This window comes from Aquila chrysaetos, chromosome 8 (genome assembly GCF_900496995.4).
Source record: "Aquila chrysaetos chrysaetos chromosome 8, bAquChr1.4, whole genome shotgun sequence".
NCBI classification, from domain to species: domain Eukaryota; kingdom Metazoa; phylum Chordata; class Aves; order Accipitriformes; family Accipitridae; genus Aquila; species Aquila chrysaetos.
The window spans coordinates 42,953,162-42,969,383 of NC_044011.1; the positions used below are offsets into that span (position 1 = coordinate 42,953,162).

The 16,222-nt window shown below is 45.0% G+C and overlaps 1 protein-coding gene across 1 annotated transcript; it reads left to right on the forward strand.

Moving 5' to 3' along the window:
• The first annotated feature begins 1,017 nt into the window (after positions 1 to 1,017).
• Positions 1,018 to 16,079, forward strand: CRTAM (cytotoxic and regulatory T cell molecule). The gene is made up of 13 exons (XM_030022775.2): positions 1,018 to 1,140; positions 4,457 to 4,603; positions 7,322 to 7,474; positions 7,688 to 7,819; positions 10,912 to 11,082; positions 11,647 to 11,718; positions 11,850 to 11,915; positions 12,152 to 12,259; positions 13,018 to 13,089; positions 13,607 to 13,711; positions 14,119 to 14,265; positions 14,635 to 14,718; positions 15,451 to 16,079. The coding sequence occupies exons 1-13, from the start codon at positions 1,092 to 1,094 to the stop codon at positions 15,579 to 15,581; spliced, it is 1,437 nt and encodes a 478-aa protein (XP_029878635.1). The 5' UTR covers positions 1,018 to 1,091; the 3' UTR covers positions 15,582 to 16,079.
• The last annotated feature ends 143 nt before the right edge of the window (positions 16,080 to 16,222 follow it).

The following is a 16,222-nucleotide window of genomic DNA, read 5'->3' on the forward strand; positions in this document are numbered from 1 at the left end:
CTCAAACCCCTGTCCTGCAAATGCACAGTTTTTAAACCATATTTCTTACCTGTTAAAGTCAGCTCATTTTGACAATATTAGTTATTTGCACTAAACGTTGGGGAGTTGCAGAGAAATGCCAGAAGAGGATCTGCCAAAGCCTTTTTGGAAATCAGCACACGTGGCTACACCACAAAAAGAGGCTCTGCCTACAACAGGCTTGGATAAATCTTGTGATGTTACTAGACATCGCACACCGGGAGACACAAAAAGGTTTGCTATGCTCCAGATAGCTCCTGAAATAATCAGGCCCTCAAGGGGACACGGGAAACCCAGATTCTGCCACCGGTCCTCTGGGATGTAGTCATCCCTCTGCCCCGTGCTTCAGTGCTCAGCGAACCTTTCACAACCACCTCGCCAATGCTCTTCATTCCCCGGAGAGCCACAAACCACACGCAGCAAATTACCTTTCTCTCGTTATTTGTTTTGCCAGGATCCCTGCAAGCAGAGCAAAGCAAAGCAAACCTCCCGTGCACGTGGCGGTATGCGACGCGGAGTGACCCAAGACTATTTTTCCAGGGATTTAAACCGCGCGGCTGGGTTTTCAAGCAACCTTGCCAGTTACTGGCGTTGCCCGCCAAACAAGCTCTGCCTTCCTGGGTGCCTCCCACCTTGAGGAATTAAATCCTGCACGCAGCGCACCCGAAGCATCACTGCAGCAGGGGTCCCCGGCGGGGTTACCCCCCGCCCGCGTTTCTCTCAACATTTAACCTCTTTCCCCCGCCACGTACACCTCTCCCCCGCAGAGACGCTGAGCGAGAGCGAGCTGGAGGGGGTGCAAGGTGAAGTGCCCCCAGTCCTATCACCCACCAGTTTCATTTTAGGGACCTGTGAGGTCACCGATTTCTCAGCAGTCGCCAACACATAGGAAACACGAGACGGAACAGGGGAGAAGAGGGTGGAACAGCCGAGAGAAGGAAAGGAGGCAGAGACCCCGGCAGTGATGAAGTCACGGCAAATCTGCTCCCCCCGTGCTGAAAAGGGATCTGCTGCGGCAGCGGCCCCGGCGGAGAGAGGAAGCCAGCGCAGACCGCCTGCACCCACACCGCAACATGACTTTCACCAGGGTGCTACACGTCGCGGCTCTGTTCCTGATGCAAGGTAAGCGATACGCGTCGTCTTAACGCGATCTCCCTTTTGCAAGCAGTCCAGCTTGGAGAGCTCCGTTTCCAGTTTCAGCACGCCACGCGCAAGGCAGCTTTGCTGTTGTTTTCTTGTTGACAATGCCGTGTTGTCACCCAATTTCCAGAGCACGCTGGTGCTGGATTCCAGCTGACTCCTAAACCCAGTATCGAGGAGACCAATTCACCTCCTAGCAGCGGGTGGCATGCTTGAGATGGCAAAGCGTTGGGGAATCCAAAGATTCTCCCTTAAATTTGGACAGCGGATCACTGCTTACTTTCCATGGCTTGGATATCTGTGTATGCCTTTGTTCGTGTATTGTGTAAAGAAAGGCTAATATAAGAAGTCAGAATAGTTTAGAAAGCACTTGCAAAGTACTTTGAAAATGAAAAGCACTTTAAATGCTCCATCTCCTTACTCCTACTACTAGAGGATGTAGCTTATACTTACTTTGCTAATCTCCTGTCTTTCATACACGGGAGAGTGTGAGAGATGCATATTTGACCACGTCAAATAGGGAAAGATTTAAGTAAGGAAAGCAGCAAGACAGCTATCTACAGCTCAGGATTCTTGCAGGCTTCACTCCTGACCTTTGCAGGAGGACTGCACGCACGAGCCTGGTGCTGGCCGAAGCAATAGTCCCTCTCCCTTCTTAACAAATGCCGGAGCAGAAACCGTAGCGGTGCTATTGCTGACACTTCGCTAATGCTCTCGCACACAAGGGTATTGTTAACAGAGGCCACGCGAAACCTCAGTGTCTAAACAGCAACAAAGCATTCTGTAATACCGTATGCTTAGGATATTTTATTACCATTGATTGTGTTTAACAGAAGCCAGGCCTTAAGGAGCTGTCGGTTATATTCTAGCTGAACCAGCACTTGCAGTGCCCTTTAGACTTGCTCCAAATCAGCAACTTCCACTCTGAGCATACAATCCGTCTTCCCCCAGTATTGCCACAGACTCCTGCATGCTGCATTTTTACCTGCTGACAACCGCTAGCTGCTCTTGGCCATCAGAATTAATTCAGACTCCCAGTCACAGGTCGGCAGCCACAGGTCAAAAATAACTAATTAAACAGGATGTCACTATAGGCTACAGTTTTAAAGATAACTCTGAAATTATGCATTGAGCGCATATCACCGCAACAAGTTCTCTGTGCGCTTTCTGATGGCTAAAATAATAGTAACCAGAGGCACGAACCATTCCGTTCAGTTGCATCCTGCAATTTCTAGCAAGAAATTGTTGCCCTTTCTTGCCAAGAAGGTGGATATATCACTGTACTTGATGCCAGACTAATTTTTCCAGGTAGCTAGGGCACCTGGGATCCACACAGTACAAGAACCACAGTCCTCTGGAGCTGGCACGGCAGCATCTCCCATGCCCCAGTGACTGTACTGTGGTGGGCTACAGTGGCTTGAAGACCACAGCCGTGTCAAACTGCCCCCCATACGAGGAAGGAAATTTGACCTGTGAGTCACGGTCTGAATGAAGCCATGGTCTCTCATGGAAATTACCTCTATGCTCTGTTCTGGGGGCTGCTCTTTTCTCTTTTAGAAAAGCAAGCAACACCCCCACCTTTCCTTGTTCAGTCTTGCTGCTTTCACCTCAAAAGGTGTGACTTGAAAGACCCCACAGTGCTGTTAGCGACAGGAAACCGTCGCTACAAAAAACACGCAGAAGGGCCCCGTGGAAAACCACAGACAAGGCCCTCTCTGCTACCTTAACAGCATACACCTCCCGACACAGGTCTTCACAAGTGGAACCCGTGCAAGGAGGTTTTCCTTTTCTACCGCTCCTCTGCAAATGACCCCCGCGTGGCACAAGCCCTGAAAAACCAGCTGAGACGCTAACCCTAGGAAATGGAGGTGGAATCGAGAGGAAATATACGCCAAAGGCACTGATGTGCCATATGTGATGGTAAATCGGCTACGGCCACTCTAAGTTCAACGGGGCCTCACCGGCGCACAGTGATTCAGTCGAACCCAGCCTGTGGTGTCTCCTGGCAGTAAGGATAGACAGCAGATCTGTATTGCAGAGTTTCTCCTTAGCTAAAGCAGCGTACATCATACTTACAAATTTGGAAGTAAAAATATTGAGATATTACAAGGAAATCTCTTCTACAAGCTTATAGACTCCAAAAATTAGATAGCGAAGAAAGAGAAAAGATCTATGGTGTATTTGCTGTTTGTGAAGTCCCAAGCTACAACACTGACCGTTTTCCTGGGCCACATCTGGCCCAGGGAATGTCGGGTGTGCTCAACTCAAGGGTAAGGCATGGCAACAGATCCCCAGGGGAAACTGCTGTCTTACAGGGAGACAAGTCCTTCCTCTGATTTTAGTGGTAAAAGGATCAGGTCCAGCAAGAATGCCCTACGATACCTTCATTTCTGGTATATTTTAAAATGTTTTTAAGAAAATTAAAAGCTTTCCTGAAGCCCAGAAAGATTCGTTTCCCCAAACTGCAGTGCTTATGTATGCAGTAGGAACTTGCAGCAGACAGCTACCTGGAAAATAAAATCAAAACACACAAAACAGGAATGAAAAATAAAACCCTCTTACTGCCTATTTACCTAACTCTGACCCAGGCACTGCTCTTAGTAATTTCTCCAGGACAGGCTTTTTTCTGAGGAAGGCAATTCATTCCAGGTCATCAAATATTTTCACAAAGTGTATTATATATCTTAGAATGTCTGGAGAGAAAAACACACTTTACTGCCCATCTGTAAAATGAACTGGGAGGAGAGAAAATGAAATTTCATTTTAGTAACCTGTGCCATGCCAGGTTTGTGGATCCTATCTTTGAAAGAAGTTTCAAAGCCAGTTCAAAGCAGTTGCAGCATTACAATTTCTGAATAAAAACCCCTCATTTTTCAGAGGCGCTGATCATTCACTGCTCAGTCATACAGACTTGCAAATCAGGTTCAACAGCTCCAGAATGGGACATGGAATAATGAAAATTAATGTTTGTGCTAACAGACAGGGAGAATGTGCATTAAAGGGGTCTGCTATCAATTCTTCATTGACTCATGTGGAATAATGTTTAATAACTAAACCCGGTTGTGCTAGCAGGTGAAGATCACAAACCTTTGGTACAAGTCTTACCCAGTGACTGTGATAACCTATCTAATGACTGTGATTTATTTATAACGGTGCAATCATATTGGCAAGTTTCCTAATGTAGAAAAACCTTTACGCCCTTGAAAAAAGGAAAGTTGACATATTACTCTGTGTGAAACATCGTCGCTTTACTTCATGTCACATTTTAATACTTGTTTTTTCCCTTTATCTCTGGCAGGGGATTTTCCAAGAGCTGGCAGTGAAACCATAACTCTAAAGGAAGGAGAGGACCTAAATCTCCGCTGCACCCTCAGCAGCGACAACAGTTCAGCCCGGCAGTGGTTAAACCCTCACGGGTTTGCCATTTTTCTAAACACCCAGCGGGGTAAGTGTGAAAACTGAATGCAGCACTTTCCGTGGGGGGCTGGAGGGTCACTCAGCAGTGGGCTTTCCTGGCTCCCACCCATGGCCAGTCTGACTCACCTGCTACCCAACTGCTCGAGATGGTTTTACATTCAGCCCCTTTCTGGCAGGAAGCTGACGAAATGGAAACCTCCACAAGAGTGGTCTGGCACTAGAGCTTTTAGCAATGAACTGTAGTTACCACCAGCACCAAGAGATTAGCACAAAAAACCTACTCTTGCCTTACAAGAGAGACAGGAGCGGACATGCCTGAAAGCCTGGGTACTCTTCCTCTCATCAGCAAAGTCGATGTGTATTTTTAGAAAACAAGCAGTGATATCCAATATGTGCTGACAAAACCAAAGTTACAATTATTGTGTTCCTTTCCACTCCCTAAAACTCGTGTCTCTCTGTCCTTATCTCTCCTCCTGTTGGCCCAAATTCGACAGCTCTACAAGATGAGGACCGCCTTGGTCTTCCCCATTTGTACAGTACCTAGTCAGCATCTCTGCTTGTTAAAGCCTTTAGGCTTTAATGATAATAATGACTGGGATTTAGCCAAATGACATTGGGTACCCAGCTCCCATTGAAACTGCCCAGGAACTGAGCATCCTCTTCGGTTGCTCTGGGAATCCCAGCCACCAGGTCTTGCCACCTGCATCAAACCAGCCTACCAATATTTCCTGCAAGTATTGCCAATATTTCTAAATGGAAAATGTAATGAGTAACTGTTGCTCCTATTTACTCAGTTACAAGAGCAAGTAGGATGAGTGTTCATTAGCAATTTTAAATGACTCACACATGTATGTATTTTCTTGTGGAATCCAGGATCCCAAGTTCAGTACTCACAGTATGATGCATATGAACTATTAGAATCAAACAGGATCAAAAAAAACCTCAGCGCTGAGCCACTGACAGCTAATCAATATGGGAAACAGGGCTACTGCAACCTGCCCTGTGCTGCTTTGACATCCAGGCTTCCAAAACCACAGCAGGCTATGGCAGGAGTTCCCCTCTCCTGTTGTAGTCTATTAGACCGATCATGCACCCAAGAACTGCAAGACCTAGGAGGAAATCGCCTCTCCATCAGTTATCTCTATTTTTTACATATACGTGTGTTCTCAGTATTTTACACTGTAGAGGTAGGCAAGAGCAGCAATAATTCCTTCATTTACGCAAGTCCTCTATGGCCCTGGCTACAGCCACAAACACTCTCTTTCTACGCAAACAATTTTGGACTGAGACACTTTATTCTGCCCATGTCCAGTTTTAAACATCTCCACCTTTTAACGGCTCTAGCCCTTTTGATGCTTCAAGTTTTGCTGAGTTGACACAGCAATTTAATAAGGTTAGGGAAAGAACATATTCACTAGTCTCTATAGGAGCAGACCTTAATTCGAGTGAACAAAACAGTATCTGTCTTAAATCACCTGAGGATCAACCCATAGTTTCCACATCCCACGATTCCCCCTTCAGTAAGATGCGTGATATAACACCCACAAGGACTAGAATTTGCAAAGTATTTGGATCCTTGGTAAGTCAGACACACTGAATATTTTCCTTCTGCAATACAAAAGAAAACAGTCCTCATTTAGAGAGAAACCAAACTTTACAGCGCCCATGGACATTTTCATTTATTCTGAATCACCACTGTGAATCTCAGTCACATTGCTTCTCCAGTAAACCACTTCATGAATCGGTTCCCTCCAGTCTCATAGCGAAAAATATGACAAGCTAGCTACAAGTCTTACATCATGGTGTTTTAAAGATCCTTTAATAATTAATCACTTCATAAATTACAGTACTGCTGTGATTTTCTCCCAATTCTGTATTTCGACAAGACCTAAGCTAAAAAAATGAAAAATAAAAAGATAGGTTTTGAGGTCTTTTTCTCCCTAATGACTGGTAGACAGCCCCAGTTTCAGTTCAATTTAAGGGCAGAAAGTTACACTTTCTATCTTGCAATTGTGGGAAAAGTCCATGTGACTTGCTGGTCTGATCCCAAGGACTCCCATGAGTCATCCAGCAGGAGGAATGAAGCAAAGACTAGAAAGTTGAGAGAAAGGGAACTGTACAGCAGAGTACAGATATCCCAGGAGATGGTCTCATTAAAATCAAGGTAATTAGACAAGGGTAGGAGAAGCAAAACAGGCAATCAATAAGCAGTTAATAAAGAGGTGTGTGCTGACCATAGCATTCATTTATACATCAAAAAAAACACCCAAAGAGGGGAAGTGATTTTTTCAAGGCCAAACAAAGGCCTGGGGAATGGGGAAGAGAAAGGTCCTCAGTCCGTGAATCTATGCTGTATATTCAAAGATCATACTACTTTTCTGACCATATATCATGTCCTCACACCCCAATGTTTGCCTGTATTAATCCATCTAGGCACTTAAAGAACCCAAATTGCTATAATACCTGGGAACACAGGAATAAGACCCCCTGAAAACAAAAGCAAGAAAAAACATGTCGTTTTGCCTGCTGACAGCACACATCCCCCCTTCTTCAATTTACTACTGCCTCTGTACTAGCGCAGCACCAGCTAGGAATGTTTTATGCTAGAACTGCTCCCTTACATCAAGTGCTGATGAATTAGAAAAATACAATAAAGAAAATGATCCTCATTCATTACTGCTTTGATTATCTGTCTTCCTCTTATGTACCAACACGCATAGCATGCTGGGTTTTATTTTCCTTACAGCTTTAAGAGATCAGAGGTACAAACTTATCCGTTATTCAAAGGATGAATTATCCATCCAACTGTCTAACGTAACAGTGCACGATGAAGGCGTATATAAATGCTTCCGCTACAGCATCCCGTTCAAAAGCAAGAACAAGGCTGTCAAGGTATTAGGTAAGTTCCTTCACCTGCTTTGTTCCAGAGGAGCTGAACAACAAAGCCAGCTCCTCAAATGCAGACCTGCGTTTCTGCCTGCAGTTGTATGGTGCTTAACACAACATAAGCCTCATCTTAGCTCAGTCCCCCCAAATAATGCTATGTATGCAGCCATTCATAAAACTGAGTAGAAAGATGTACTGTAACTGATTCTAAATCTTACTGCTGCAGCTACTCCTTCTAATCCAGTACTGGAAGTATCCCGAGACACAGAAAGAAGCATCACACTGTCTTGCTATACCCAAGGATCTAAACCACAGCCCCAGATTACCTGGCTGTTGGACAATGGGATAGAGCTCCCTGGTAAGTGTTAAAGGACCAGGGATTGATTACTAACAATTTCTTCTTATCAGCCTTGGGCACATGTAAAAATAGTGGAGGATGAAACACCTTCTGCAACACATCAGCTGGGACTACCACTCATCCTCCACTCACTTGGTACAACTTGGCCCCCGTGGTGCAGGTTTGGAGAAAAATCAGCACTAAATTCCAGTATTTGTGCAAGGGAGAGGGCTCATTTGCTTTGCTCACGTTCAGGGCAGACCACCACCACCACCAAAATCCCTTGAGAGTCTGCAGGGAAATTCCGCTGAAATAAAATGAAACCAAAACTGTGGAGGCACAATTTTCAAAGCCCCAGTATAAAGTCAGTTAACAAATCCATTATAACGATTTCCATATTGTAAACAGTAGACAGATTTTCCTCAGCTTTGCTGAGCAGCTCACAGGCACACCAGCAGCATTTCTCTCTCATTAGTGTGTTCAGAGCCAGGCAGCTCACTAGCAGGAGCAAGAAGAGAGCTCAGGAAACACAGCCCACACCACCCTGCAACGCTCCCAGCAGTGAGAGGTCTGCACGCATCTGGGTGGACACACGTGAGGAGGAACAGAGCCACCACATAGCTCAATTTAATTTGTGTATGATATAAACAGCTGCTTTTGAAGGCCGTGTTCTAATAATAACTACCTTACTAGCTGTAACTGTAGCACAGTGGAGAGGAAATGCACATCTGTAACACAGCGTGAGGAAAATACCCATAGATGAAAATGCATTTTCCTTCACATATCAACAAGCTCTTATTTGTATTTTGCATCATCAAGCAACATATTCAAAGCTTAGACTGTAATCTTCCTACCCCCAAGCCCAAGATGGCTTTTTTAACTAAGAGCTCTAGAAAACAAGCGAGAAGTGTGCTGGCCTGAATATAGCTAGAACTCAAGACTAAAGAAAAATATCCAGGCTACCAGATACACATGGATTAATGCATCAGCATAAAGCCCTATGCTTAAAGGAATTGCACTCAGAGGAAGCAGCATAGCTGGTAAGTGAGGGACATGAAAGCCAGGGCAGGGAGCTATCTGCAATTGCGGGGGGAAAGGTGCTCTGGAGCAGCGCATAGGTCTTGGGAAAAGCAGGTTCTAAAATCCTGCATGTGTTTGGGAAGAGCTGGGCTCTGTGTGTGACTATAAGGGCTTGGGAGAACATCAGCTGTGAAGGTTATGAAGAGCTCAGGGAAGCAGTATGTCACCTCTAAGTTTTTAATATACATTTTTCCCAGTGTTCTTCTAAAACAAGGGGCTTCCTTAAACTTGAAACGACCTCATTTCTGGCCTGATAAAGCACATCATTTGTAACATCACAACACGCAACTCAGACACTAAACACCTCCCACGACACATAAAGCCAACCATGCATTTCTCCACTTATTTTAGCAAAAACCTACACTTACCTCGATCTCCTCCTTGCCTCTGTAGCACTAACCCAGTCAGCCATTAGAGCAAGCCATCCCAGAGAGAACTACCTAACCTTCCACCTCCCGCCCCACGGGCACCTGGAATGTAATTAAGCAGCACAGGGCCTGTGCTGTGTCTGGGTGGTTGATTTCATCTGTGGCTCGTTTTCAGAGGAAGGAATATTTGCATGAAGAGGTGCTGATTTCACCATGCGGCCTGCTTGTGGCCGACGCGAATTAGAGAAAGGAAAAAATAACTGCCCTAATTCACTGTTTCTCAAACTTTCTGCGTGTGTCTTTCCTTTTTTTTTGTGGATGACAGTCTTCGAGGAACACTCCTTCCTCCCCCTTCCATTCTCAGCTTTAATCACTTACTGCAAATATTTATACTAATCAGAAAATAGCTAATACATCTTAATTACTGGCAACACCTCAGTTCCACCAGGGCTCAGCAGGGGCGAACCAGTTGTAATTACTGAGCTGTTGCTGACAAAGATTATTTCCTTCCTAGCAAAAACACTCTGAAATCCTTTTGAGCTCTTACATGACCCTGCTGGGGATGGGAGAGAGGGTTGAGAAATACTGGTCTATATGATACAGCAAGTTATCTGTAAAGGCTAATTTGGAAACAAGGAATTTTCTTCGTCTAAGACATAAGGGTGTTACCAAGGGTAACAGATCAAGAGAAAGCATCAGTTTGCTTCCAGAGAACCTCTACATTATACACAGGCAGTAGAAATTATTGTGTCCCCATGGGCATTTAAAGTAAACATCTGAAAAAACTCTCCTCTCCACCAGAGCTATTCAAACGCGTCTCTTTGTGTCACATGAAATACGTCTTTATTTTTCCGTATTGTATAAATGAGTAGAAGTCAGTATTACCTGGAGGACTAGGAACTACATCAGACAAGTTACATGGCTCTCTCGAATTCATTATGGCAAGGCAGTTAATCTTTGTGTTTAACTTTGCCCAGCTGCAAAAGGGGAAGAGTCAAACCTGCACTATACGGATGATGGAGGACTTGCACAGGATTTCATAGAGTTATATACGTGTTTATTTATTACAACGTAAACATTGCACGTCCATATTTATTGTGCATATTTATCAATATGCACAAATATTGCACAACTTCTTTTTATGTTTGGGGTAACAAATCCACAGCTATTAAGACACAAATTCAATGCCCTTGAATATCACATAGCAGAATCGGAACTTTTCTAGATCTCAGTCGTGCTGCAAAACAGCAGGTCCTTGTCTTGAGGCTCCCCACTGCAGGCGTGCATGGCTGTGGCACACAGCAAAGCAATTTATTCTTGTAAGGAGCAGTAAGGAGCAAAAGTGCTGGTGGGTGTTTGGACATTTCACCGCGGTCCTGCAGGGTGTTGCAGGGGAATTTCCCCACATGAGTCATGAAACCGAGCAGAGGCTTTGGGTTGAGCGCAGGAGGTGCAGCAAGGTCTGCACTTAACCGCCAAGGAAGAAAACATGACCTTGCTGCCTTTGGGCTCCCATGTAATCCATTTACACAATGAACCACTTGTGCACAGTAATCAGGTGCTGCTTTAGCAGAGCAAAGTAATGCAGATTGCGCCTGGAAGGTTTTTCATTAAATTGCTCTTGACTAGAAAGCACTTAAACGTTTTCTTCCAATGGGTGTATAGGTGACACTAAGCACAAGTTAGAAGCTGATGGGAAGAAATGGACCACAACCAGCACGCTGACAGTCCTCGCCTATGGGCCCAATTCAACAGCCAGCTGCATCGTTCACCACCAAGCGCTAAGGGAAGAGAAGCTGATGGCATCTTTCTGGTTTGAGGACCTCCCTAGGACGGGTACCGCAGGCTCCTTCAGCAGAGGCTCTCCCCTTTTACCACTCTGAACTGGCGAAAGTTATGCAGATACATACGCAAAGCTGAAGACTGTAGCCTACTGCCCCATGTGTGGGATCTATTTTTAAATGAGAGGGCTACCCGGGGCAAAAGACCAACTCCAAACTAAGATTTTGGGGCTTCTTCCTGCTTCTTAACTACCTTAAAATTCATTAAACATTAAGCCACAGCAGCCCAGGCAGGTCAGTTCTCCAGTGCTGCTGCTAGCATTCAGGTGATGTTTGTCCTAAAGTTTTAAAGATAACTCAAAGTTTATGTTCTCAAAACGCTGTGAGCTTCCCGTATCTCCTGCATATTAGACACATGCACCTGGAAACCCAGCAGGGTGTAAATATTGTAAATTAACGCTGAAGCTGCTTGTCTAATAATTCTCAGTTTGCCTTCTGCCTATGTTACTCATCTTTGGGATGGATCTAATTATTCTTACTTCATTCTTCCTTATATTGCTTGATTCAACAAATGCTTATAAAGTGCTCTGAAAGTTGTACTGTTGTCGGGTTTTTTCAGCGACAAAACCAAATCCTGCACCAGCTTCGCTAGAGGTGGACACGCGTGTCTCTGAGAATGAGCAATCTACAGGTAGGCATTAATTGCTTGGCCTCTTTTTAATTAATGCACAGGTCAGATAAACATGGCATCTATTCCCAGTTGCCATCAGCACTGAGGGACATTTTGCACAGCCTTCAGAACCACTTTGGTTTTTTCCCCAGTGACCGCAGCAGTGTCAGACCTGAACAGCAGCACGGCCTCCGCTCCAAGCTACCCACAGCATACCGGTAAGTGTTTCACTTTCATTTTTTTCCTCATTTCTTAGCAGCAAATATATTCAGAGGACAGGCAAGCTGAAGGTGGGAGGGTAGGACTCTAAGTACAACCTCTGATCAGATAGAGCACCCAAACAGTCGGGAGCATGGCATGTCCAGGGCAGGTTTCATTTTTCAAGGATCGGTTCAACGGCGAAGTGTGTCTTCTGATTTTTGTCTTGTGTTTGGGGGGTGGTGGGTTCCTTTAGGATCCAAAAACACAACCATCCCTTCTGCAGTACCAGAGGATCCAGTAGTTACCAGCTCAGCGCCAACACCAACCCAGCAAAACCTCCAACCAGACACTGCATCTACTTGTAAGTTTGGTCTTAGTCACACGCATTTACGAAACCAGGACAGAAACGCTACCGAGAACAGCGTTACCTTCCACGTTACAAACAAGCGCCTGCCATAAAAACCCCCAGCGTTTCTTGCTTGTGCGGGGAGCCCTCGGTTTTACAGCCGTGAAAGCAGGCAAAGGCTCTCTGGCTAGCTGCAGAAGAACGTGAGCATCAGCAGGAGCAGCAGCAGCAGCTCTGGCAGCAGGTGAGCCCAGGCTGGGACCTCTCCGGCCGGTTGCAGTAGGTGGCACTGTGCAACAAGGGTTACCTGGGCACGCACCAGGCTGCAGGCTCCAGCTGCTGAAGGCCGGAGCTGTTTCCAGCTGAAGAATTGAGAGCTCCACTGCCCAAATCGGTTGGCCAAAACCGACCAAGGTGGGCGCAGGCGTGACAGGCCCTGCAGTGAAAAAAAGTCAGTCGGTTGGTTTAGAAATACATGAAGTCTTTGCTCATATCTGTTTAAAAGCGCTACATCGGTGATTACAAACGTCACAGAACGGCTACATCCCGATAAACAATTCCTATGTACGCTGATAAACGTACATGGAGAGGGAGCCTGAACCTTTTAACAGGACTTTCACCAGGTGTGCTTACATACCTGATAAAGAAGGAAATCTCTTATAAATGTAAAGTTTTGGTAGGCACAGTACGCGTTATCATTTTGGTTTTACAAATCAAAGGAGATATTGTCTGTGTGCGTAAGAAAGCCAGAGCTCACCTCTCTGTTTGCGCAGGGTCCAAAGTAACGCCAGCTGCAGCAGGAAAGGAAGAATTGGCTGGTTCGTCAAGTTATCGTGTCCCCAACGGTACGACCTTACATCATCAGACATGGGTGGCGGTGGCAAAGGACAGGGATTCTCACAATGGGTGGCTGCACCACTGTGAGCTATGAAGACAGTAAAAGAGTAGTCAGGGATATGAATACCAAAAAAAAAAAAAAAAATACCTGCTTTAAGGAAAAGGACACATGCTCATTCCTGGGTTTGCAAGCAAGAGAAGCAAACTGATGGACAGGGAAAGCCCCAAAATGACCAAAGAGTCAAAGCTCAGCTTTGTTTTAATTTGGCTGTAAATGGGAACCATTGAGTTCAAGAATGTGCATGAGATTCTCAGGATTTTCTGTTCATAAAGCTTAGGTGGTCTAGATTAAAACGAAATACAGTGTTAAGGAAGCGAGCACAGAGCTTTAACTCAAGGGCTCTAGAAGTCCCTTTCCATTGCAGTACCAGGTGCCCTGGACTTCAAAGCTGCTGGGAAAATATGCATTTCTTAAGTATCCCTTTGCCCTTCAGAGAAATACTGTTCTCCTTTCCATTCCTCCAGGGACTGAAACAGCATTCAATAGCAATGTCACAGAAGAGGAACTTTCCAGGACAGAAGCCTCACTACCAAGTGAAAACATAACCGTGATTTCCATCAGCACCTTCGGTACGAACCCTTTAATGACAGCTTCCAAACATGCAACGAGCTTTCTTACACCGAGCTGGTTCTCCCTGACCATGTATCCACCTCCAAACCTTTTGTCAGTACACTAGGGTAATGCTGGCTTCCAATCTTGGGGAGGGACCACAGAAACACAACCATTTTTATCATCTAGAAAAAAGGTAAATTTTACTGTTTGTTGTGCCAGAGCACGAGTCCACTGATTTCAATCAGTTTTTCTTGTTCATACAAGAAGAAAAAAATTGACCTCACGTCCTAAACTTAAGTCCAATTAGGTGACTTCTGGTCTCCCACCATGTTCATCTGGCCTTGTCCAGGATATATCATTCTTAATTACCAGAGACGCACGGGAAGCTTTTAACAACACAAACATACACCTGCCTCTTTTACAGAGCAAGATCTGAAATCTGAAGGCATCAAAAAGAAGCAGAATAATCTCTTGCTGCCGATCTTGGTGGCTGCTCTGATTTTCGTGCTGCTCATCATTGTCCTGCTTTTCATGAGGAAGCTGAAGAAAGCTCATGGAGTGTGGAAGAGAGGTGGGTGAGCAACTGCTGATGCTGCTTTATTCAGAGGGGCTGGAGAGCTGAGGAGCCTGTTAAGCGGAGACAAGACACCGTTCCTCCAGTCACCAGTAAAACATCCTTCTCCCATAGATAGTGACTGTGACTTGTTCCAAACAACTGTTGAAGAGTCCCTGTAACTGACGGCCTCGGGCCATGCTTCAGCTGACCCGAGGTGCCATGAAAGCCAATGAAATTGTTGTCCTAGGCATCTCTCTCAGATGATCAGGATGATTGGATCCCCATTTTATAACTAGTCTCTCAGGATTTTTACGCTCAAGGCAGAGTGTGAGAAAGAGTCGTGGAAAAATCTCACCGTCTTAATTACATTTGTTTTCTGCACAGAAAATGATGTTTCAGAGCAGACACTGGAGAGTTATAAATCCAAATCTAATGAAGACAGTCCGGGCCATGTGAAGAACGGAAACGGTAAAAAGCTTTAACCAACATAAACTAATTAGAGCAGTGCTACTGACCACAGCCAGAGCAGATTGCAGTCAATCTTGCTATACAGAAATATTTGCAAATTGCATGTTTTAAACCTGAATATTCTAAACCCAAACCTTTCATACCTGGAGGTCCACCACAGAGATTATAGCTTCAGCAAGAGTGATGCAGAACCGTACAAAATGAAAATCATTGCTTTTTATTTTATAGGTTAGACTGGATAATCACAATGGGTTTATCTAGTTTCTAAATATAATCTACTGAAACACTATTAAAAACAATATGTGTGGTATGTACCAGGAGTACTACTATTGTTAAACTGTCCTGAATGGCTCTTACCTGATTTCACCACCAACAAAACATTAGTGCTTCATCAGTCCTGTCCCCAGCCAGTGACTACAGACCGAGGCAGGTCTGTCAGCCTCCTCAGCTGGGGTATTTCTGCTCCACACTTGGACTTTTTTCTAAACAAAGGCAGCTTTCACAGGTGAATAAGCCCACATAGCAAAAATGAGGGAACTTTGCCAACATTTTTCAACACGAGTTTATTGCAGCACCTAAACTGCATTACAAGAGAAAGTGGCTTGTAATTATTGTCAAAATATTTTCCAAACTTTCCTTCTTTTTTCAAATATTTTAAAATAAATATTTAAATCATGCAGGTACACACACACCCTTTACAAAATCAGTAATAAATGTGTGTTTATCTTTCAGTTGTCAGTCAGAAGTCCAACACGCAATATGTAACAGAAGGATATGCGGAAACAACGCAGAAGAATCCAACAGACAAAAACGTTGCAATAAGTGAGAAACTGTTTGGATACGGAAAGGAAACAGATGTATAGCAACGGCAAATCTATACAATGTGCAGAAACGCCGCTGTTTCCTGATACTTATATTACAGCGTTCAGATATCAGTATGATTTCAAGGAGCAGAAGTACAAGCAGCTACCCTCAATCCAAAAGCCAATTGGGACTGCTTTTTTTTCAACAGTGAGACAGGTAGATGGGACCGGTGCTCCCAGGAACCTATTAGCAATGAAGAGACTGATCTACCTGTAATCCTCAGAGGATTTAATTAACCACTGCCAGAGACAGAGCTCATCGATCCCATCTCAGGTGCTACCAGCAGCTCGGGTCCCGGCAAGGGAACACGCAGGCTATGAAGATATTCACGCAATGCTTCGGCCGCCCCCTCCGCAAGCACGGGACCACGGAGGAAACCCTGGGAGCTGCAAACCGACTGGGACTTGTATTATCTCATTCTGACCCCAAACCTGGGCATCCAGCTGCATTTCACCAAGCTGGAAAGCATCCTGACGTCCGAAGTGTTAAAAAGAAAGAAGGCCGTTCCCCCCCCGGCTAGGATTTCTGCCTCGGTTTGTCACCTCTACCACGACACGACCGGCTCTGAAACCCAAACATGCCGAAAATGTGGAAGTCCTCCCGACTGAGGGGCTGGCAAACGCGGAGAGGATGCGTGATG

Excerpts from the sequence above, each read along its gene's own strand:
- CRTAM (XM_030022775.2), top strand. The coding sequence starts at position 1,092 with ATGACTTTCACCAGGGTGCTACACGTCGCGGCTCTGTTCCTGATGCAA. Across the intron at positions 7,820-10,911 it reads CAATGGGATAGAGCTCCCTG|GTGACACTAAGCACAAGTTA; the intron begins GTAAGTGTTAAA and ends ATGGGTGTATAG. Across the intron at positions 14,266-14,634 it reads TCATGGAGTGTGGAAGAGAG|AAAATGATGTTTCAGAGCAG; the intron begins GTGGGTGAGCAA and ends TTTTCTGCACAG.